This window comes from Scyliorhinus canicula, chromosome 19, assembly GCF_902713615.1.
Source record: "Scyliorhinus canicula chromosome 19, sScyCan1.1, whole genome shotgun sequence".
NCBI lineage: Eukaryota > Metazoa > Chordata > Chondrichthyes > Carcharhiniformes > Scyliorhinidae > Scyliorhinus > Scyliorhinus canicula.
In genome coordinates, this window is record NC_052164.1 from 29,814,140 (window position 1) to 29,838,075 (window position 23,936).

Sequence of the window (23,936 nt, forward strand, 5' to 3'; positions counted from 1 at the left end):
AGAGGGAGGATTAGGCAGCCATGGCTGACAAAGGAAGTCAGGGAATGCATCAAGGCAAAAGAGAGAGCCTATAATGTGGCAAAGAGTAGTGGGAAGTCAGAAGATTGGGAAGGCTACAAAAACAAACAGAGGACAACAAAGAGAGAAATAAGGAAGGAGAGGATCAAATATGAAGGTAGGCTAGCCAGTAACATTAGGAATGATAGTAAAAGTTTCTTTAAATACATTAAAAACAAACGGGAGGCAAAAGTAGACATTGGGCCGCTCCAAAATGGCGCTGGTAATTTAGTGATGGGAGACAAGGAAATAGCTGAGGAACTTAATAAGTACTTTGCGTCAGTCTTCACAGTAGAAGACATGAGTAATATCCCAACAATTCAGGAAAGTCAGGGGGCAGAGTTGAATATGGTTGCCATCACAAAGGAGAAAGTGCTAGAGAAACTAAAAGGTCTGAAAATTGATAAATCTCCGGGCCCAGATGGGCTACATCCTAGAGTTCTAAAGGAGATAGCTGAAGAAATAGTGGAGGCGTTAGTTATGATCTTTCAAAAGTCACTGGAATCAGGGAAAGTCCCAGAGGATTGGAAAATCGCTGTTGTAACCCCCCTGTTCAAGAAGGGAACAAGAAAAAAGATGGAAAATTATAGGCCAATTAGCCTAACCTCGGTTGTTGGCAAAATTCTAGAATCCATCGTTAAGGATGAGATTTCTAAATTCTTGGAAGTGCAGGGTCGGATTAGGACAAGTCAGCATGGATTTAGTAAGGGGAGGTCGTGCCTGACAAACCTGTTAGAGTTCTTTGAAGAGATAACAAATAGGTTAGACCAAGGAGAGCCAATGGATGTTATCTATCTTGACTTCCAAAAGGCCTTTGACAAGGTGCCTCACGGGAGACTGCTGAGTAAAATAAGGGCCCATGGTATTCGAGGCAAGGTACTAACATGGATTGACGATTGGCTGTCAGACAGAAGGCAGAAAGTTGGGATAAAAGGTTCTTTTTCGGAATGGCAACCGGTGACAAGTGGTGTCCCGCAGGGTTCAGTGTTGGGGCCACAGCTGTTCTCTTTATATATTAACGATCTAGATGACGGGACTGGGGGCATTCTGGCCAAGTTTGCTGATGATACAAAGATAGGTGGAGGGGCAGGTAGTATTGAGGAGGTGGGGAGGCTGCAGAAAGATTTAGACAGTTTAGGAGAATGGTCCAAGAAGTGGCTGATGAAATTCAACGTGGGCAAGTGCGAGGTCTTGCACTTTGGGGAAAAAAGAATAGAGGCATGGACTATTTTCTAAACGGTGACAAAATTCATAATGCTAAAGTGCAAAGGGACTTGGGAGTCCTAGTCCAGGATTCTCTAAAGGTAAACTTGCAGGTTGAGTCCGTAATTAAGAAAGCAAATGTAATGTTGTCATTTATCTCAAGAGGCTTGGAATATAAAAGCAGGGATGTACTTCTGAGGCTTTATAAAGCACTAGTTAGGCCCCATTTAGAATACTGTGAGCAATTTTGGGCCCCACACCTCAGGAAGGACATACTGGCACTGGAGCGGGTCCAGCGGAGATTCACACGGATGATCCCAGGAATGGTAGGCCTAACATACGATGAACGTCTGAGGATCGTGGGATTATATTCATTGGAGTTTAGGAGGTTGAGGGGAGATCTAATAGAAACTTACAAGATAATGAATGGCTTGGATAGGATGGACGTAGGGAAGTTGTTTCCATTAGCAGGGGAGACTAGGACGTGGGGGCACAGCCTTAGATTAAAAGGGAGTCACTTTAGAACAAAGATGAGGAGAAATTTCTTCAGCCAGAGAGTGGTAGGTCTGTGGAATTCATTGCCACAGAGGGCGGTGGAGGCCGGGACGTTGAGTGTCTTTAAGACAGAAATTGATAAATTCTTGATTTCTCGAGGAATTAAGGGCTATGGGGAGAGAGCGGGTAAATGGAGTTGAAATCAACCATGATTGAATGGTGGAGTGGACTCGATGGGCCGAATGGCCTTACTTCCGCTCCTATGTCTTATGGTCTTAAGTAGGAAGGGCAAGAACATGGAAAGCATTGTATTCAAATTTATTGACTTTGCTGGACAGGGGAATGGAGAGTATGTAGCAGTTAACCAGGTCAAGTGTGAATGAAAGCAGGACTCAAAAAGGATAGAGCTGTCATAGTTCTGAAGAAGAGTCATACAGATTTGAAACTTTAACTCTGTTTCTCTCCTCACAGGTACCACCAGACCTGCTGAGTTTCTTCAGCATTTTCTGTTTTTATTACTGTTTTGGCCATGCCATATTTTACTTGAGTTGGAATTTAGGAGACTGTCAACTGGAACATTTAAGTTGAGAAGTGCAAAGAAATCCAATTGAACAGAATTGGGACAATGAGGAGAAAGCCAGTTGCTTAATTTGGTATACAGTTGAATAGTCATTGATTAGCATACCAGTATTGATGAACAGTGCAGTGCCATGATATGAATGGTCCTCTCTCCCCTCCAACCTGCTGAGTAACGTTTAGCTGAGCCACTATGAAGAGGGTGTAGGAGATTTGCCTCCGGGCCACTCTCTAGGTGAAGGAGATTTGCCTCTGGGCCACACTCTGGGTGAACGGGAGTTGCCCCCGGATCACTATCTGGGTTAAGGAGATTTGTCCCTGGATCTCTCTCTGGGTGAAGGAGATTTGCCTCTGGATCACTCTCTGGGTGAAGGAGATTTGCCTCTGGGTGAACGGGAGTTGCCCCCGGATCACTATCTGGGTTAAGGAGATTTGTCCCTGGATCTCTCTCTGGGTGAAGGAGATTTGCCTCTGGGCCACTCTCTGGGTGAAGGAGATTTGCCTCTGGATCACTCTCTGGGTGAAGGAGATTTGCCTCTGGATCACTCTCTGGGTGAAGGAGATTTGCCTCTGGATCACTCACTGGGTGAAGGATATTTGCCTCTGGGCCACTCTGGGTGAAGGAGATTTGCCTCTGGATCACTCTGGGTGTAGGAGATTTGCCTCTGGATCACTCTCTGGGTGAAGGAGATATGCCTTTGGTTCACTCTCTGGGTGAAGGAGATTTGCCTTTGGATCGCTCTCTGGGTGAAGGAGATATGCCTTTGGTTCAATCTCTGGGTGAAGGAGATTTGACTCTGGATCACTCTCTGGGTGAAGCAGATTTGCCTCTGGATCACTCTGGGTGAAGGAGATTTGCCTCTGGGCCACTCTCTGGGTGAAGGAGATATGCTTTTGGTTCAATCTCTGGGTGAAGGAGATTTGCCTCTGGATCACTCTCTGGGTGAAGGAGATTTGCCTCTGGATCTCTCTGGGTGAAGGAGATTTGCCTCTGGATCTCTCTGGATGAAGGAGATTTGCCACTGGATCTCTCTCTGGGTGAAGGAGATTTGCCACTGGATCACTCTCTGAGTGAAGGAGATTTGCCTCTGGGTGAAGCAGATTTGCCTCTGGATCACTGGGTGAAGGATATTTGCCTCTGGGCCACTCTCTGGGTGAAGGAGATATGCCTTTGGGTCAATCTCTGGGTGAAGGAGATTTGCCTCTGGATCACTCTCTGGGTGAAGGAGATTTGCCTCTGGATCTCTCTCTGGGTGAAGGAGATTTGTCCCTGGATCTCTCTCTGGGTGAAGATTTGCCACTGGATCTCTCTCTGGGTGAAGGAGATTTGCCACTGGATCTCTCTCTGGGTGAAGGAGATTTGCCTCTGGGTCACTCACTGGGTGAAGGAGATTTGCCTCTGGGCCACTCTCTGGGTGAAGCAGATTTACCTCTGGATCACTCACTGGGTGAAGGAGATTTGCCTCTGGATTGCTCTGGGTGAAGCAGATTTGTCCCTGGATCTCTCTCTGGGTGAAGATTTGCCACTGGATCTCTCTCTGGGTGAAGGAGATTTGCCACTGGATCTCTCTCTGGGTGAAGGAGATTTGTCTCTGGGTCACTCACTGGGTGAAGGAGATTTGCCTCTGGGCCACTCTCTGGGTGAAGCAGATTTACCTCTGGATCACTCACTGGGTGAAGGAGATGTGCCTCTGGATTGCTCTGGGTGAAGCAGATTTGCCTCTGGATCACTCACTGGGTGAAGGATATTTGCCTCTGGGCGACTCTGGGTGAAGGAGATTTCCCTTTGGATCACTCTCTGGGTGAAGGAGATTTGTCCCTGGATATCTCTCTGGTTGAAGGAGATTTGTCCCTGGATCTTTCTCTGGTTGAAGGAGATTTGCTTCTGGATCACTCTCTGGGTGAAGGAGATTTGCCTCTGGATCACTCTTTGGGTGAAGGTGATTTGCCTCTAGATCTCTCTCTGGGTGAAGGAGATTTGCCCCTGGATCTCTCTCTGGGTGAAGGAGATTTGCCCCTGGATCTCTCTCTCTCTGGGTGAAGGAGATTTGCCTCTCGATCACTGTACATGAGATAGTTTGTGGTGGGATTGATAAATTTCTGAGAGTTTGGAGAAACGCATGAAAATATTTGAGTTTACTTAGATTAAAAATAGTTATTAATTCTTTGCAAATCTTAATTTGCATTAAAATGATAGGGTTGTTAACTATTATTCTTCATAAAAATATACAGACCGTAATCTTGTATGTTTTCGTTTTGTAGGTTCATCCAGAGGGAAAATTTGTTGTGGATGTAGACAAGAACATTGACATTAATGATGTGAGTATGGTATTGCAACTACTGAATTTGAGTATATATATCCTACTGTTTAGTACTCGGCAGTTGTCATATTAAAAACCAACAATGTGGTATCATTGATTTAAAATATTCATTCTGTATTGACAACGGAGACTAACAAGTCCCATAAGATTAAAGTGCTATGTGTTAAAATCAAGTTATTTTTAATTCTACATAACTTTTAAGAAGTCATATTTAGAATTTTTTAGGTACCCTGCTGTCTGTAGCGGGTTCAAAGACCAGAAGCTCTGGATTGTCAGGACTTAACATCTTTAAATTTATTGAGGAAAGGAATGAGGAACACAATTTGGCTTTTAAATAATGCTGAGAGAAATGAATAATGTAGGTTAAGGCAGATTATTCTATTTTTATTTATTTGTTCCTGGGATGTGGGTATCGCTGGCCAGCTCTAATTGCCCTTGAGAAGGTGATGTTGAGCTGCCTCAGTGCTGTCAGGAAGGGAGTTTAACAGTAAGTTGACCAGAGACCATGAGTTTTAAATTAGCATGCTTTGAATGAGGCTACAAATCCAATTACCATCAAATAGGATATCAACAAAAAGGTAAATAACACTTTATTCAACTGAACAAATATCTGTTCTAAGAACTCAATTCAGGGTGAGCTTACCATGCCGCGGCTGTATTGTATCCCTGTGTGCTTCCACAAATTCCTCCTGTACAAATCATGCAACGATACCAATATGTAAACCAGTGAGTTAATGTTTTTGAAAAAAAATTGGACTCATTTCTTAGCTTCTGCTTTAGTCTCAGTGTTTGCTTAGTAGAGAGCTTTCCATTGAATGCATTTGTCATGAGTTGAATCTTGCGAATTGTGTGTTTAGTTAGGAGTTGGAGGTGCTGTTGTAGAGCATGTTTTTGATTGAATGTTTTAAGGTAGAGTTACATCCAAAATGCAGGAGAATACATCTGATCTGTGGAGAAGAGTGCTCTTTGGGTTTTGTTTTTTATTAAGCTCTTAGTCTTATCAAGTCCTTAAACTGGATTTAAGTCTGTTTTGAAAGTCTGGCATTCATTGGGCGGGAGGACCTTGTCCAAACTCGAAATGTTGCTAAAATCATACAGTTATATATTTTTATTGAAATGTCATTTTTATTGTAATGTTTCTGGTCATCAGTGTGAATGTTAGCCATTCTGCAGTATAACCAAACCTCTATGCAGCTCAACTTGAATGAATCCCTACCATATCACAATTTTCCATTTCTACTCAATATCACCTTCCCAACTTGTGACCTCTACTACATTGGAGGACAAAGGCACCAGATTCCTAAGACTGTCACCACCTGCAGGTTCCAGTCGAAGCCACTCGAGTACTATATTGCTGTGTGCTCACCGTTGTGGGCCAGCACTCTGGCATTCTCTCCCTTGCAGCACTGGGTGTACCACATGGACTACAGCAGTTCAAAAGTGTGTCTCACTACTACCTTCTCAAGGACAATTAGGGATGAGCAATAAATACTGACCCTGCCAATAATGGCCATATACTATGAAGCCGTATATAAAAATGCCTTGGCAAGGGCAGCACGGTGGCACAATGGTTTGCCTGCTGCCTCACAGCGCCGAGGTCCCAGGTTTGATCCCGGCTCTGGGTCACTGTCCGTGTGGAGTTTGCACATTCTCCCCGTGATTGCATGGGTTTTGCCCCCACAACCCAAAGATGTGCAGGGTAGGTGGATTGGTCACGTTAAATTGCCCCTTAATTCAAAAAAAAATGAATTGGGTATTCTAAATTTTTAAAAAAAGAAAATGTCTTTGTTGTTCTCGTCAATTGGCTGGATTATTTTCTTTAGTAATAGATTATACATGAGGGAGATTCAAGTTTGAGGCCAGCTGTCTTAATTAGTTTTCTGTAACCGTTTATTGTAAGCAGATTGGTTAACTGATATTTCCCCTCAGAGATTTTCCCCATCTCTTGATTTTTGAGGATCAGCTGTGTTTCGCTTTAGCTGTTGCCAATAACGCGGGTATTTTATGTGTTTAAAGGTGACTCCTAATTGCCGTGTAGCTTTGAGAAATGACAGCTACACGCTACATAAAATCCTGCCCAACAAAGTGGACCCTCTGGTGTCTCTAATGATGGTCGAGAAGGTTCCAGACTCTACTTATGAAATGATTGGTGGCTTGGACAAACAGATCAAAGAGATTAAGGAGGTTATTGAACTGCCTGTGAAGCATCCTGAACTGTTTGAAGCTCTCGGCATTGCACAACCAAAGGCAAGCGCATCTTTCTCTTTTTGCCTCCCCCTCTTTGCTTCCTGTTCCGAATTGAAATTAACCTTCAATCTGCTGATCGTTCTTTAACGTGTTTTTAAGATTTAGTACAGAATTTGTGCATGAAAATCAAAGATGACCTCATCCTGATGATCTGTGTGTATTTACGGTGGACAAATCTTAATCTTTGTAGCCCCAAATTAGTTTTTAATTTGTTACGGCCTTGACATTTTAACCTTCCAAGTGGCTAAAGATTAACCTGCAGTTAACAATTTACGAACTTGCCAGCACCTCAGCAATAGGCATCCAACTAATAACTGTGTCCTAATTTTCATATGTACAAATTTATTTAATTTGTCCCTCACTTCAGTTGAACCATAGATTGAGATTCTTTCTTTCTTCAGCATTAGAAGTGTCTTGGTGGGATTCAAGGAAAGAAACTGAGTCAATGTGGTCTCATTGTAGAGTGCATAGCAATAAATAGGATACTGCAAACCCAGAATATCACTTCAAAATAAGACATGAAAAGGTTTGAATTAGTGAGAATTTATTTTATAATTAAGAATCCTTAGAATTCCTACACTGCAGAAGGAGAGCATTCAGTCCATCGAGTCGGCACAAACACTCCGAAAGAGCACCCTACCTCGGCCCACTCCCCCGCCCTATCCAAGTATTGGTCGTGCATTGGTCATGACGAAACCGGAGCACCCGGAGGAAACCCATACAGATATGGGGAGAATGTGTAAACTCCACACAGTCACCCAAGGCTGGAATCGAACCTGGTCCCTGGCCCTGTGAGGCAGCAGTGCTAACCACTGTGCCGCCTATCACTTTACTCAGAATTATCACTTTACTTAGAATGGTAAATATTTGAAACATTCTGCTAAGTTGCACAGTAGAGGCAAAGGTTTACATTCAAAATTAAGTTAGATGTTTGAATACAAGTTAAAATGGAGTTAAAAAGTTAAAAATCCGTGCTGCCCCCCGAAACAAGTTTTGGGGGCAGCATGGTGGTTAGCATAAATGCTTCACAGCTCCAAGGTCCCAGGTTCGATTCCCGGCTGGGTCACTGTCTGTGTGGAGTCTGCACGTCCTCCCCGTGTGTGCGTGGGTTTCCTCCGGGTGCTCCGGTTTCCTCCCACAGTCCAAACATGTGCGGGTTAGGTGGATTGGCCATGATAAGTTCCCCGTAGTGTCCTAAAAAGTAAGGTTAAGGGGGGGGGGGGGGTGGTTGTTGGGTTACGGGTATAGGGTGGATACGTGGGTTTGAGTAGGGTGATCATTGCTCGGCACAACATCGAGGGCCGAAGGACCTGTTCTGTGCTGTACTGTTCTAATAGTAGAGGAGTGAGGCTCACTGGACTAAGACCTTTTCTTGTTCTTGACTTTTCTTGCATTCCTTGTATTATATACCTGTTCACTCTTCCCAAAAAACCCATACTGGTTTGATAAAAATTTAGTGAACACTGTAAAATTTTAAAATAAACATTAAATGCACTTAATTGTGTTAAAGTAGGGCCACTTTTAAGGTTTCATTAAAAAAAATTGAATATAACATCTATTTTAACATCTGGTAACCTGTTATAATGAACCTCTGTTCCATGTTGCTGTTCCAAAATCTTCCAGTTATATTAATGTAATAGATTTGGAATTGATAAGCTAGTGGTTAAATGTTCCCTCCTTTTATTTTCCTTTTCCCCTTGCCGCTATTGCTGTGTTGTTTGGATTTGCTTCTAATGCAAGTTAACGCTGAAGTGCCTGGCTCAGATGGGGTTTGCTCATGGATTCTGTCTTGATAGAAAGGCAGAGTGTGACGTCAATAGCTGCCAGCTGTAATCCTCAAAGAACATATTGAACAAAAACGTGTGTTTCAGCCAGGCAGCAGGGAATTTAAATGCTACACGATGAAGTCTTAACACCTATGCGCAATTGTAAAAACATTGTCAAAAATTGTACTAGTTCGGAGGATACCTCCAGCTGTAGATTCCAGGTTTCCAGCTGTAAAGGAGTTTGAATTCGGTAGTACCATTCTTATAATAGTAGATTATTTAAATGCGTTTTTTCAAATGTCCAACTAATCGCACTGCTCCAGTGCTGTGCGAATCAGACTGAATAGAATTCTATTGACAGTGCAATAAGCTATCTACTCGGGAGATTGCATGATTTAATTTCTGATTTTATTTTTGAAATTGGTATCCAATTAAGTTTTTAAAACAAATCTCTTGTATTGTGACTTCTGGATTTCCAGCACAGTGCAGCAGTGTTTGTTTACTGCCTTTGAGTGAAGAGTGTTATTATCTGCTCGACTTTCAACAAGCAGTAATCCTTTCCAGAAGGAGAAACTGTGGTGTCGAAAAAATTGCAGTACTTAGAAATTAACATTTTCCTCGTTTCATGTTTAAAACCTTTCAGAAGTAATTTCTGTCAGAAAGGTTTCTCTCTGCAGTTCAGACATTTTGATAAATTATAAAATGATGTTTATCAATTTTCTGGTTAAAAATCAGTATCTTGAAAGGTTAATGGCTGTAAATTTATTGACGAATTGAATATCTAAAATGAAATACCTTTTAACCTTTCACTTCCTCTCGTTGAGGTACATTTTTGAGTAATGAATTTTAGGGTCTTGAAACAGAAAATATTCACTCAAAATGTTCAGTCCTCTGCCCATCTCCATTTTCATCTCTGCCCCCCCCCCCCCACCTTTCGCAAATTATAGAATTCCAATTTTTAAATGTTATTTGCTTTTCCTGATTTCTATTTAGTTACTTGGTATAGGAAGGAGTTTAGATTGTAATTTCAGGGAAAAAGAACAGCTGGTGTAAAAGGTGCTGGCTGGCAACTGACCTGTGGTATATTCAAGTACTTGGTGTGCCTGATGTTTATTGAAATGTTCAGTTCTTGCGGCAGTCATGTCTAGCTTTTCACCTATTTCATTTCAAAAGATTTGAAAAGCTTTACTGGTGTGAATCTCCAGTATAGAGCATATTGAAAATCTTACATTCTAACAAGCTATCCTTTGGCTACACTCATCAAACTTCTCTTATGTACACATTTTGCAATGTATCATGTTTATTAGAGCTGAATAAATTGCTTTGAATGGGGACAGGGAGCCAAAAGCTACTTGCGTTTGAAAGTTGTCTCCAGAAGCAACACTCCTCTGCTAAAAATGTGCTACAAAATAGGCTATTGCCAAGCCAGAGATTGTGTTTTCAAGGCTAAATTACAGGCTTCTTTCTGGAATGCTATAGTAAGGAAAGTCTTGAAACTCTTGTGTTTTGCACATTTCTTCTATTCAAATATAAGTGATTTGGCTTCTTGGTCTGTTACTGTTTGTTTTTCTGGCACATTGCAGTGCATAATCACTTCCTGTCCATAAGGTTCATTTACAGGGCTTTAACAATACGTTGTTAACTTTGTAATAGATTTATCCTGAATCTCCTAGAATTTTGCGCAACTTTGGATCTAATTTCTCTCGCAAGTGAATGCATGTTAATCATAGAATTTACAGTGCAGAAGGAGGCCATTCGGCCCATCGAGTCTGCACCGGCTCTTGGAAAGAGCACCCTACCCAAGCCCACACCATCCTATCCCCATAACCCAGTAACCCTGCTCAACCAATGCTAAGGGCAATTTTGGACACTAAGGGCAATTTAGCACGGCCAATCCACCTAACCTGCACATCTTTGGACTGTGGGAGGAAACCGGAGCACCCAGAGGAAACCCACGCACACACGGGGAGAACGTGCAGACTCCGCACAGACAGTGACTCAGCTGGGAATCGAACCTGGGACCCCATGAGCTGTGAAGCAATTGTGCTAACCACTATGCTACCGTGCTGCCCTTGTTCTGTGAGCGATCTGCAGAAGGATGAGAACATCAAATGTTTTCTGCTTTTTGAATCAGCCATGAGAAATAATTCTGTTTATTTCAAAAAACTCTTGCTGTGGGGAAATCGTGGCTTCTTGGTGTTGAGGAGGAGGTTGACAGCGCAGAGGAGTTGAGAAGTTTTGATGTGGAGGATTCTTGGCTTATTACTCAATGCTCTGCAATGGAGCTCTTTTAATCTTGATAGTTGCAACAGATCAGCAATAAGTTGCATTTCTAATCCATTCTCAAGCAGTAAATCACCCTAAACGCCTTGAGATATTTTACTACATTAAAGGCAGTATATGAACACAAGTTGTTATTGCTGGTCAAAAAGGATCTACATTTTGGGCATCTTGGTAAATTATTAATTGACACGTTTGCTAGTTTTCTGATTTAAAAAAAAAACAGCAATAACTGAAAGGGTAACTGAAAAAATAATTGCACATCAGGCAAAATTAATATGCTTTAATCTTTCACTTTATGTGCATGAAAAGTGCTGGTTAACATTTAATCTTTTGGTACTTTCAAAGTGCTGGCAAGCTTTGTTCTATCTTGCACACTGTGCTCCAGGTGAACGGTATTGGTGGCCATGGCAATAAGCTTGTACTTCGTTCTGCTTTGATAGTTTGTTGGTGTAGGGTTACTTTTGGTTGGCCATGCACCTTTTTTTAAAAAAAAGGTGTAATTTAGTTTCTCGGTTACAAAAGGTTCTAGAAATTTGTATGTAGTGAAAATGTTCTTGTCTCTCCTTTTCAGACAGGCCACATCCTCTGTGTAACTGAGTTAACTGTTGTAGATTCTTTGGCTTCAACTGTAATTGGCAATGAATCTGTTGTAAAGTTTGTTCCCACAGGGTTTTACTGGTAGACATTCAATCTCATCTGTAAATTTGATACATTTTAGGGTGTGCTGCTGTATGGACCTCCAGGCACTGGGAAGACACTCCTAGCAAGAGCTGTGGCCCACCACACTGACTGCACCTTTATCCGTGTGTCTGGCTCTGAGCTTGTACAGAAATTCATTGGCGAAGGTATGTTTTTGGGAACTCTGTTTAATGTTTCTTCTGAAGGATGGCACCTTGTTGACAATGTAAGCACATTGCCAGCCTAGATTAAATGCACAAGTTGGATTGAATCTAGAACTTTATGACTTATGAATGTTTTGAACCTGGGCTAAGCAAATAAAATAATGTATTCACTATTTTTTTTTTTTTTATAAATTTAGATTAGCCAATTATTTTTTCCAATTAAGGGGCAATTTAGCGTGTCCAATCCACCTACTCTGCACATCTTTGGGTTGTGGGGGCGAAACCCACGCAGACACGGATGTATTCACTATTAACGTTTCTTGGGCAGCACAGTAGCATAGTGGTTAGCACAATTGCTTCACAGCTCCAGAGTCCCGGTTCGATTCCTGGCTTGGGTCACTGTCTGTGCGGAGTCTGCACCTTAGAAATTATAGAACAGTACAGCACAGAACAGGCCCTTCGGCCCTCGATGTTGTGCCGAGCAATGATCACCCTACTTAAACCCACGTAACCCGTATACCCGTAACCCAACAATCCCCCCATTAACCTTACACTACGGGCAATTTAGCATGGCCAATCCACCTAACCCGCACATCTTTGGACTGTGGGAGGAAACCGGAGCACCCGGAGGAAACCCACGCACACACGGGGAGGACGTGCAGACTCCACACAGACAGTGACCCAGCCGGGAATCGAACCTGGGACCCTGGAGCTGTGAAGCATTGATGCTAACCACCATGCTACCGTGAGGCCTTCTCCCCATGTGTGCGTGCGTTTCCTCCAGGTGCTCCAGTTTCCTCCCACAGTCCAAAGATGTGCAGGTTAGGTGGATTGACAGACTCAATGGGCCGAATAGTCTCCTTCTGCACTGTGAATTCTATGATTCCCACTTTCGCCCACCCCTGCAATCCTTCAGCCGATTGTCTTTTCCCGTAACAGCCTCCCCGAACAGGCGCCGGAATGTGGCGACTAGGGGCTTTTCACAGTAACTTCATTTAAAGCCTACTCGTGACAACAAGCGATTTTCATTTCATTTTCATTATATTGAGTTGATTATTTGTGCCTGTGTATTGTTCCAAGTGCATTGGCAGTCCTCTAGATTCTCATTCAATTGCTTGTTTTTCATGTGAGTCTTGACAGTGTCTTACCCTGACCTCATATTCAACAGTCACCTAATTGTATTCCAGCAGCAGGGACGTTGGATAAAAATCCAGGCTGCCTTGTAAACCACCACACTATGCAACCCCCCCCCCCCCCCCAATTTTAGGCCAGAGCATCGCGGCTTCTGTATCTTCTGAAAGCCTGGTTGAGATCTGGGGTTTTAGAACTGTTGGATAGTCTTTTGAGCTATTTTGGTTAAAATTTGGTACTGTGCTGTTCTGACATCCCAGTTCACTGCATTGTTGCAGTTACTTACTGAACCATAGTCATCTGATCAAAAAGATCAGTTGACAGACATCTGAGCCTTGACATAAGATCACGACTTTGAAGCACATTTTCGTTTAGAATAGTTGTGGATTGGGTGGGATGGCTTGATTTATTCTCCTCTTTCCCACATCCTGGAAATTGTGAAACATAACCTGTGCAGTTAACAGAAAACAACATCACTGAACAGTTAACAATTTTTATGTAACTAGCAATTTAGCAAACAATCTGTAGACTTGAGTATGCACGCATTTTTATAAACATTTGCCACCTTCACGAATACAAAAGTTTGTAATTCAGATTGATACACTGCAGAAATCTGCCTTTTTGTAAAACCCACCCTACTTTTGTAGGTGCTCGTATGGTGCGGGAGCTGTTTGTGATGGCCAGAGAGCATGCTCCGTCCATTATCTTCATGGATGAAATTGACTCGATTGGTTCTTCGCGATTGGAGGGTGGTTCTGGTGGTGACAGTGAAGTGCAGCGCACCATGTTGGAACTTCTCAACCAGCTTGATGGGTTTGAGGCCACTAAGAATATTAAGGTACAGTTTATATACACGAGCTAGCTATGTGCACTAAAACATGGTCATTCAATTGCTGGAAGGGAAGACACTGTTGGGAACCTTTTCTTGTAGGTGAACTTCTCTCCCCATGTCCCATTAAGGCTGGGAGAAAAATAATTAAATGTGAGAGTTTTGTTCATTGGAAGCTTTCATCTGCACATCAGGCCATGGTTGCTTATGTGGTGAAGTATGTCCCTTTGTGCATGCACTGGAGCCCGTGCCGCACTTGCATTTGCCTTAAAAATAGGCACAATCTCTGATTGATTGAACAGAGAGCCAAAGGAACAAATATGTGGTTGCTCTGAGGCCAGGGAGAAATGAAAATAATCTGTTCGTCCTGAACAAAATTTAAATTATATTGGCTCTGCACACCATTGACTCCTGCTATTTCCATGTTTGGCATAGGTGATTATGGCAACTAACAGAATTGATATCCTCGATCCTGCTTTGCTGCGACCAGGACGAATTGACAGGAAAATTGAATTCCCTCCTCCAAATGAAGAGGTGAGTTTGGAGTGGTATCATGCAAGTGGATGTCCACAACGGAGTTATTTTAAAAATAAAATGTTCTTCCTTGATGAAATTTAAACTTGCCTTGTACCATTCCCGTTTTAGACAAAAATAAACATTCTTTGAGAAGATATGTTTTTTACGTTTGCCAATAATTTAACATTCGTTTGTAGATGAAACACTGCATCTGTTTGGGCCTGCTCTATTAATTAATTGCAGATGATATCCTGGGACTACTTTTTTTCTGATTTGCATTGAGAAGGGTGGCAAAGTGAACACCATTAAGGTAAAATAGTGAATTCCCTGGCTATCTTTAGGAACCATAATTGATGTTAGGAATTTGGAATTATTTAAGAAAGTCTGATGTTGTTTCTTTATTGCTTCAACCATTTAAGTAACGGATGCTGCTCTTAAATATGGTTTTTCAAAGCGTTTTTTTTTAATGCTGCTACAAGATGAGTTATTAGCTGGCCCATGGCACTTTGACACAATGACTTGAAAAATTCCATGCGGCCTGTTTTGCTTAAAAGCCAAGTGTTCCCAGACTTAGCTTTGAGTGATTCAAATCCAACATAATAGACTGCTTCTCATAAAAGCCAATCCACTTCATCATGAACACATTTTAATAGTATCGACAAACTTGAACTGTTTTGCTTAGTGAGATTGTTGTTTTTGCTTCCTCGCCGACCCCTTCCCTTTTCTCAGGCTCGCCTTGACATTCTGAAGATTCATTCTCGCAAAATGAACTTAACACGTGGTATCAATCTGCGAAAGATTGCTGAGCTGATGCCAGGGGCATCGGGTGCAGAGGTTAAGGTGAGAGAGTGACCCAGGCATAAATCTGCTGTGTGCGTGATTGGAAAATGCACTACTGCAAAGCCCCTGACTTTTTTTCCTCTAAAATGTGGCTGTGTTGATGAAATCTTGTACACCATACACAGTAAAAGTCTTTCCTAACATTTGGATCTACTCCAACAAAGTAATAAAGTGGAAAAATATTGGAAATTTAGATACTTGCACTAGCATATTGAGCCAAATTGTTCAAAACAAAGTTGCAATTCCTTTTTTAATTGTAAATTTTTTCAGTAAGTTAGATTTGTTTTATTCTGAAAAAATAATTGCCCTAGGCAACTTGCTTCCTACTTGTTATTTTACCACTTGGTACACCTGACTGGACGGTAGATCAGCAATGCCTCTGTTAGAACTATGCTGTAGCTCATTAAACTTCCAGTGCAATATAAGGAGTACATGCATCATATTGACATTGGTGTGATTTACTGTCTGCAATATTAGTTGGGTCAGATTTTGAGATGTACCTTTATTTTGCAGGGAGTATGCACAGAAGCCGGCATGTACGCCTTAAGAGAAAGAAGAGTTCATGTCACACAAGAAGACTTTGAAATGGCAGTGGCTAAGGTGAGATACTGTAGACGTTGTACAAATCCTACCTGACTGAAAGTCATTTTACTTGATTAAAAGCAATAATGTTGCAAATTATTTCCCCAGATGAAATCTATAAACTTTTTATCACAAAACTATTTAATTTGAAACTGCTTCTTATGGCAAAGTACTGTGTACAGCAGAACCACTCCTTGCAGTACAATTTCTCCTATCCTCTCCTCATTTAAATAATGCTCTCATGTCTCTTCACTGTGCACTTCAAGGTCCTTAAGATTGTCGTGCATGAGTGTATCATAAAGGGACTGCTGCTTGTGTGTAGTGTTCGTTTCCTGCATAGCGCATTTTCAATTGGTGTGTTTTGTTGCATTCAAGTGACTATTTAAAATTGATAATCCTGTCACCAGTGATTCCCAAACAGAATAGTCCTACTTTATAAAAACCATATATTATGATTATTAGATCATCTTAACCTTTCCAGTTGAAAAATAATCCTAATAACGAGTCTGACCGCATAACTACTGTCATCCTGGTGTATCTATACTGCATGACTTTATATGTTTATCATGGTACATCTAAAACTACTTAACCAAAGTTAAACCAGTGCTTCGTACAAATGCTTTTTTGACTTTATTCTTGTACTCAACCCTATTTATAAACCCCTATGACTATATTTGCCTACATTATCAGGGAATTTGAACTTCTAGTCTCTTTCATCCATTACTACCGTTATCTTTCCATTGTATTAATTTCATCTCCTATTTTCCTACGTTTACATTGCAGCTTCTACTTGTCTGTCTTCCTTAAGTTCTTTACAGTCATTCTCTCTCTCTCTCACAAACAGAGGCTTATTTTCAGCCCTTCAGTCTGAGCCAAAACTCTCCACTTTCTGGCATTCAAGCAAATTTCTCTCCATGTGTTGTATTTTTAGGGAATAAGGACGGAGTGTTTACCTTTTTTTCATTCTAATTTCTACTGTGCAAGTGCCAGAAACAAAAGGTGTCCAGTATGATTCTATGCCTGGTGCTTTGCTGAAATACAGTAGCATTATATGTATGATCTTGTGGGTAGGACAGGAGGACTTTGATTGGTGATCTGTAACAGACTTTCCCATGCCTTGGTGAATACTACACGATTAATGAAATTGGCCCATGACCACAGTCATCATGTATTTTGTTTTCCAATAATAAAGTAATTGTTTAAGTCTGTTTTTAGAATCCATTAGTATCTGTGAGGACTAATTTGATAAAGGTTGCTTCGTTGATCACTTAAGTTAGGCCTGCTATTCATGGTGATTATCAACCCTGTTTACCAGCAAATCTTTCTTTAATTGCAGGTTATGCAGAAGGACAGTGAAAAGAACATGAGCATCAAGAAGCTTTGGAAGTAAATGCATGCAGTGAGGTTGTTGTAAGCAGGCTATTGGCAGATTTTACTGTTTGAAAATATCTAATCATTGTAAACTTTCCTGTTTAATAAATGTTCATGAAACATGAGACTTTAGTTATTAAATGTGTGAATGGTCATTGTCATACATAACGAGTTGCAGCAATCTTTCTTGAGTAGGTTAAATACTTGCCAGGAACTAGTGCATCTGGACTGGACCTGCCATTTTTCGGATTATTTTGGGGTTATAGGCTGGAAGTCAGTTTTTTCTCTTCCATTTTCCAAAATCTGCTGGTTATTGTGATAACTTTAATAAATCATTGAAAAACTGTTTTTCACCCATGAACTTTGCTCAACATTCGTCCAGCAAACTCATATTTTGCGCGTCAAATTATTCTCTCAAAATGGTTTACTTGGGCGAATGGCGGTGTTCATTCTGTCAAATGACTGCAGAACTGCCCAAGCTGAATGGAACAGTAAGGCTCTGGATACTTTGCATCCAATATAATTCTTAGTTGCATTTTTTTGTGCAACTAAGTTTGTTTGTTTTTTTAATTTAGAGTACCCAATTCATTTTTTCCAATTAAGGGGCAATTTAGCGTGGCCAATTCACCTAGCCTGCACATCTTTGGGTTGTGGGGGCGAAACCCACGCAAGCACGGGGAGAATGTGCAAACTCCACACGGACAGTGACCCAGAGCCGGGATCGAACCTGGGACCTCGGCGTTGTGAGGCAGCAGGGCTAACCCACTGCGCCACCGTGCTGCCCTTTGTGCAACTAAGTTAAAAATATTTGCGTAAAGCAGACTCTGCAGGAGTTGGACATCTTCCATCATAAGAAGCACTAGGACTTTTTGCTTGCTTTGGCAGGAGAATCTCTGCAGAAATTACTAATCATCTGTTTCACCCAATTCTGGTTGTCCGTCCCCCCCCCCCCCCACACACACACACACACACACAAAATGAGCAGTTTTGAAATAAATACAGTAGAGATCAGCTTTGTTTTGGTTTATTTTCAATTATTTGTAGCAAAAACCTCTACAAGGGGGCCTTGTACATGATTGTATATTGGCTCTGGTACAAATGTGGTCCCAAATGGAACAGAAGCACCAAATTACAATGTATATAAGAAATAATTTTTTTTTGCACTTGTCAAAGCAATGCCTACAAAATGGATCTGACACTATTCATGTTGAAAATTAATCCTGATGAGCTCCTATAAACTAGCTTTTTAAGCTTGCCGCCCACTAATGGCTTCAGAGTTCCCACGTAGCAAGACAGTGTTATGCTACTGCAGCACTGAAACTGCTGCATCATATAGTTGTAAAATTGAAACACGGCAGCCGTGGGTCATATTTCTGCTTTAGGGAAGCAAGAACCCTTTGGAATGGAAGATGGCTGAACCACCTTCAGTTACAAAGCTGTACAATTTTCCAAACAGTATCAAAATTAACTAAACGTTTGCAGCATAAAATGCAATCCTTGAACCAAATCACACTTCAGTCCAGTACCTAACTAATACAGGCGTTTTCTATAAATATCCACGTGTACCTTGGTCCTGAACACCACTGCATTGAATATAAAAGCATCAGAACATTTTAAAAATCTGTAAATATAAATGTGTGAAAGCATCACTTAATAGCTGTTATGCTATTGGCCGCATGCTATATACAACAGGAAGAATGTCTCTCATTTCAGTCATGTCATTTTCCAATCAGACATGGTCTTATACTTTTAGGAATCTGTGCCCAGGGCACATAGCATGGATCCCAGCATTTCCAAAGGCAATTGCATTTTAATTTTAACTCTGAACGTATTACTGGGAATGGAGCCACATGCTGTTTGTCTTATTGCTTATGATCTATTGGTTAGAAAACTGAACAATGTACGCTTACTTCACCGTCTTCAAATATTTAAATCCTGAACTAACGTACTCAAAAGTCAACTTGCATATGATGTGGAATCTGTGCTCTTATCCGCACTGTAGTATGCTTCCTATTCATTGGTTTAAAAAAAAAGCCTAACCCTGTATTTGTAAAGCTCTATTACCTTAGTAAGTCAATACTTGGGGTCTTTTTTTTTCAAAGGTAGTTTGAGCAAAAGAAAATGGTTTACATTTTCAACAATGGTCCTGCAGTGGCCCAATTCCAGTCAAGATGACATTCGCTAACCTGAATGGGTTTATGCAACTCGGAATGTGTGCCCAGATTCTCCATCCCAATAGAGTCAAACTATTTCCCGTGCTTTAAATGTGCATGTCCACATGTGCAAATGTCCATTTGCAACATTATATGTTGAAATGGGGAAGTTTCACTGATTGACATTTTCAGTGGAGAAGTTAATTGTCTTTGGAAATGCCAAACAGTTTTGCCTCTTGTGAAATAACATTTCCAGTGAGCCTGGCAGGATCACAAGGTAGGATTATCGGATTTGTGGAACCTAGTGTGCATCTAAGTGGAATCCTAAACAAATTTCAGTGTCTAATTCTGTATTTTCATTATCATGGAAGCCGGGCGATAGGGAAACTTGAATATTTTAACCTAATTAACACATTAAATTTTCTATTCTGTTGGCTGTTACGAAACTAAGATTTAATTTCCCATTTGGTCCCTGTTCGGTTATATTTGCTGGAGTTGAACTTGTATACAGAGGACGAGGGTGAGGGAAGGTTTAGAGTGGGGTGGAATGGACTCGGCGGCCGGTTAGGGACGAACACTCACTGCCTTGACTTGTACAAAAATGGTAATTTCGGTTGTCATTGGCTAAGGAAACCAATCCACAGATTGCTATCAGGACAGCAATCAGCAGGGGAGGGAAATTAAATTTTTTTTTTAAAAATCACGTAAGGTGCGATTTCTGGACTTACTCATGATCGAATTGTGCTGACCTGATTTTAATGCAACTACATCAGTAGCTTATTAACTAATAAAAGCAAACAGCATAATTCAGATCATGTACAAAACGAATATTTCCTGAGATGTGTACAATGCACCACAAACTGAAAATCCTACAAATAAAATGCCTCATGATGCACATTTGTATTTTATGGCATTTTGACAAAAAATGACGATGTAAGTCACATTAAGTGCCTGCTGACTAAACTAGATTAACTAGCATCCTGGCTGGACTGTATAATTTTATTATTGGTTTGCCAATAAGGATGTCCTTTCAGAGATGATATAGGACCTGAGACCAGTGAGGTATGATTATGCATTTTAATGACTTTGCTAGTCATTGATGGTACACTAAAATGAGACACATTCCCTCCTGGTGCAGATACTTTGATACTTTTATTGCCCAACCACCTAACTAATAATCACAATCTCACAAGCAATTTCTCGGCAATTCAAAACCCATTCTAAACTATTTCACACTCTCACAGCAATCATCATTGTAAACCATTAAAGCTTTGCAAACTCTAACTCAGATTTAACATTTAAATTTGCATTCAGCAGTTTTAATGAAAAATAACGCAACTTCTACCTGAAATATTCAACAGTCACGTACCTTTTAAAAACTTTATTTTCCTGAACTTTGAAAAGGTTTGTTTTATATTAAAAAAAAAGCGATTGTACAATGCTATAAGCAACTTTCTCTAAATATACTTAAGGAAATCAAATATTAATAAAATATCAAACTTTAAAAACCCCACAACGATGGAATTGGAACCCATCTGTATTTCTATTACGATTCTCTAATTATTTACTTAGATCCAGCTATTTGTGCGAATTTGCATTAATTTGTTTCAGGACCCGGATTTTGGAAAAGGTTTTGTTATTATAGTGAATGTTCCTATTATTGTGCATTAATGCTTTGGCTAGTGTACTTTAATTGCATTACCCACCATATGGCTCTAGATTTAACTGACTTTGATGATTATTCAGAAACATAAAACAGGACATGAATTTGAAATTGAGTTGCACAGTCCTAAAATTGAGTTAAATGTTTATTACAATTGGGTTGCTATAGAGCTTGCACTCCCAGTGACATTGATTGACAACATCAACTTTGTCCTCAAGAGCCTGTTTCAAATTTAAATTTACACTGGTGGATAGCAATATTAAAAATAAGCATTTCATTGGTTCACATTAAATGAAAAATTGAATCCCTATAAAAATAGGTTTGAACCAGCTAAGCACTTTTGAGGATATAGGCTGAGTGCATTTTTCATACCATCCCCCAACTCCACAAGTGCAATTTTGATTTCTAATATTCAATGTGGGTGTGTGTGTTTTGAAAGAAATCTTGCTCGCTTACTTGAAAAAAAAAATGGGATTCTCCCCACAGCAGTTGTCTTCATTCCCCTCACAGCAGTTATCTTCAAGATTGCTGAATGACTTGCCAGAAACATTAGCCAGTTATCTTTATGGTTACCTGACAGTGTATTTTTCATTTAAAGCCTAATCTATCCTCCATCTGGACTTCTCAAAAATGGTCTATCAAACAACAAATTGTTCATTTTGATTCCCACATTTGTCCATAAACAGAAAAGTGACTAAAAGCAACTTTCTTTTCCACGATAGCCATCTTAGCAACCATTTGGCAATCTCAAGAACCAGTGCTCTCTTGGGTTGGATGCAATGGCACAATTTTAGATTTTTACATGCAATATGAATGATGTTTTAACACTGACACAAGAGATCGGTTCACAGGATAAGGCAGATTATACAGATCTCTAGTCACTAATGTACTTTCCTGAAGGTGATGTAATCTGAAGTGTGTCACTGCAAGGGGACAATCTGGATAATGTCCAACTTTATCGTTAATGTGATGGAATACATATTGCTACAGAATTAGATCATTCAAGCAATGCACTAGTTATTTCCTTGGCCTCTTGCTATGATATTCAGTTCCAATTCCAGCTTGATGATCTATCTTTCAAACACTGAACAAATTAAAATTGAAGAACAGGAGAGGATTTGAGTTTTACAAAAGGTTACCAAGGCAGTGACATTGCTTGGCCATGATCAAATGCTCCCACAATAAACAGAAGATACGGAAAATATTTCTTCCACACTTAGCTGCACGCTTCCACGGCAAGATCAAACTTTGCAAGACCTTTGATGGGCAAACATTATCGGATAATTTTTGACAGGCTGGACATACAGTTTGTTTCCCCAGGCTTGAGAATTTAGAACAAGGGGGCACAAGAGGTTGATCATTTAGGACTGAGATTAAGCAAAATCTCATATTTAAGGCTGAGATAGACAGATTTTTGGTCTCAGGGAATCAAGGGAGGAAAGTGGAGTTGGAGCCCAAGATCGGCCATGGTTGTATTGAATGGCAGGGCAGGTTCGACAACCCATATGGTCTACTTCTATGGCTTCTCAAAGAGCCTCAAAATTACAACTTCGCTACTAATTTAAGAGTGCAAAATATGTTCTCCAACGCCAATAGTGCGATCAGCAGGTTCTAGACATAACTTGTTTTGTTTTAAGTGCTTACAAGAATAAAAATGGCTTCTCTCCATGTGAGACTGCAAACTATCTAATAATGGCCGCAATTTAGACACGCGTTGTTTCCGGCACCAACCACGCTGGGTCGATCATGGATCACCGATTCACTCCACCCTTGCGCAATCTAGATTTCGTTCTCACTGGCCGTGGGCACAATCAGCATATTTAAATACCCGATGCCACTTGCACCCGGGAATCGGCGGCTGTGCCTGTGAAATCTTGACCGGGCACCATTCAGCACTGGTTTCCACAAACGTGGACTAGGTGCGACGGTACCTCGGGAGGGTCTCGCAGGCCATGTCGGCGACAGGGCACGGTGGAATCCTGGCACTCCCACTGGCACTGCCTGGGTCTGGGGAAGCCTTGACTATTAGAGGATTAGGGGGGAGCAGAAAGCGAAGGAGTTCAGCTCACCAGTGCAGGAAATCATTAAAGTGTGGCCTCGGCGTGGAGAAACTAATTCCCTGAGGCCCAAAAAACTGGCAAAGTGCCGGTGAATAGCGAGGTGAATCTCGGAGCTGCAGCCGGAGAGAAACACCCCGCCAAACACACCCGAAAGCAAACTTTATGCCCGCTGAATCACGCCAATATTTTATAAGTGTAAGCCTCTGCTGTCCTGGGGGGGGGGGGGGGGGGGGGCATGGCCATTACGATCCTAAGGAAGTGATGAATTAATGACGTTATGAGGGTATTGGGCTAGTCTGTGGGCTTCTGACTTAGTCACTCGGTTGTGCAATCTTTTTCATTTCAACACAAAAAAAAGTGCAAATCTAATGGCAGATTTGGGCCGTGCCAGAGGCCTTTCAATCAAATTAAGTTGATAAGTTACCTAAGATCGCAGAGCAATGGCTTTTAAAAATATGATATGTCAAGACTGTATCTCCGCCTCTACTGCAGCAGGAGGGCAGGATGTTGCTGATAGATTATCAAATTTTATATTGTGTTTTTAAGTTGAGACTTTTATCAAAAATATTGCTAGAATGTCCCCAGCAAAGAATGATTTTCCTGCTTGTGATCTACAATCCCAACCAGGTGTGTTTCTCTGACATCGAAGAAGCAGTGCAAGTAACGTGAATGTCGAGCTCCAGTTCTTCGGAAGGGAGGCACAATTGTGTCTAAGTGATGCGGATTCCCAGTACTTGCTCCAGTTCTTGTCTGCGTTGCTGAACCTGTATGGAAGAATCAGAGATTTCTTCAAGTTCTGAATACTGTGGGCATGGTTTTATGTTGCATTGCATATGCTTTGCGCATTGTTAAAAGAATTGCCTCCGTCCCATCGCTTGCAAAATCAATGCGCTGAAAAAGTGTTAGGGGATCCATAAGTGAACATTTCCTACATTGTCTAAAACTTTCCGTTTGGGTTTTAAAATAACACTTCTCGTGAATACAGTGGAGGGGACCATTAC

The 23,936-nt window shown here is 41.1% G+C and overlaps 2 protein-coding genes across 2 annotated transcripts in view; one reads left to right on the forward strand and one right to left on the reverse strand.

Moving 5' to 3' along the window:
- psmc5 (proteasome 26S subunit, ATPase 5) overlaps nt 1–17,186 on the forward strand; it is a 44,253-nt gene extending 27,067 nt beyond the window's left edge. The window contains exons 6-13 of the mRNA XM_038778996.1: nt 4,594–4,650; nt 6,669–6,899; nt 11,667–11,793; nt 13,569–13,759; nt 14,186–14,284; nt 14,996–15,106; nt 15,620–15,706; nt 17,025–17,186. Coding sequence (XP_038634924.1) covers nt 4,594–4,650; nt 6,669–6,899; nt 11,667–11,793; nt 13,569–13,759; nt 14,186–14,284; nt 14,996–15,106; nt 15,620–15,706; nt 17,025–17,078 — 957 coding nt within the window. The 3' untranslated portion in view covers nt 17,079–17,186. The remainder of the gene's footprint in view (nt 1–4,593; nt 4,651–6,668; nt 6,900–11,666; nt 11,794–13,568; nt 13,760–14,185; nt 14,285–14,995; nt 15,107–15,619; nt 15,707–17,024) is intronic.
- An 881-nt stretch (nt 17,187–18,067) lies between these two features.
- LOC119954531 (SWI/SNF-related matrix-associated actin-dependent regulator of chromatin subfamily D member 2-like) overlaps nt 18,068–23,936 on the reverse strand; it is a 51,859-nt gene continuing 45,990 nt past the window's right edge. The window contains exon 13 of the mRNA XM_038779833.1: nt 18,068–23,699. Coding sequence (XP_038635761.1) covers nt 23,646–23,699 — 54 coding nt within the window. The 3' untranslated portion in view covers nt 18,068–23,645. The remainder of the gene's footprint in view (nt 23,700–23,936) is intronic.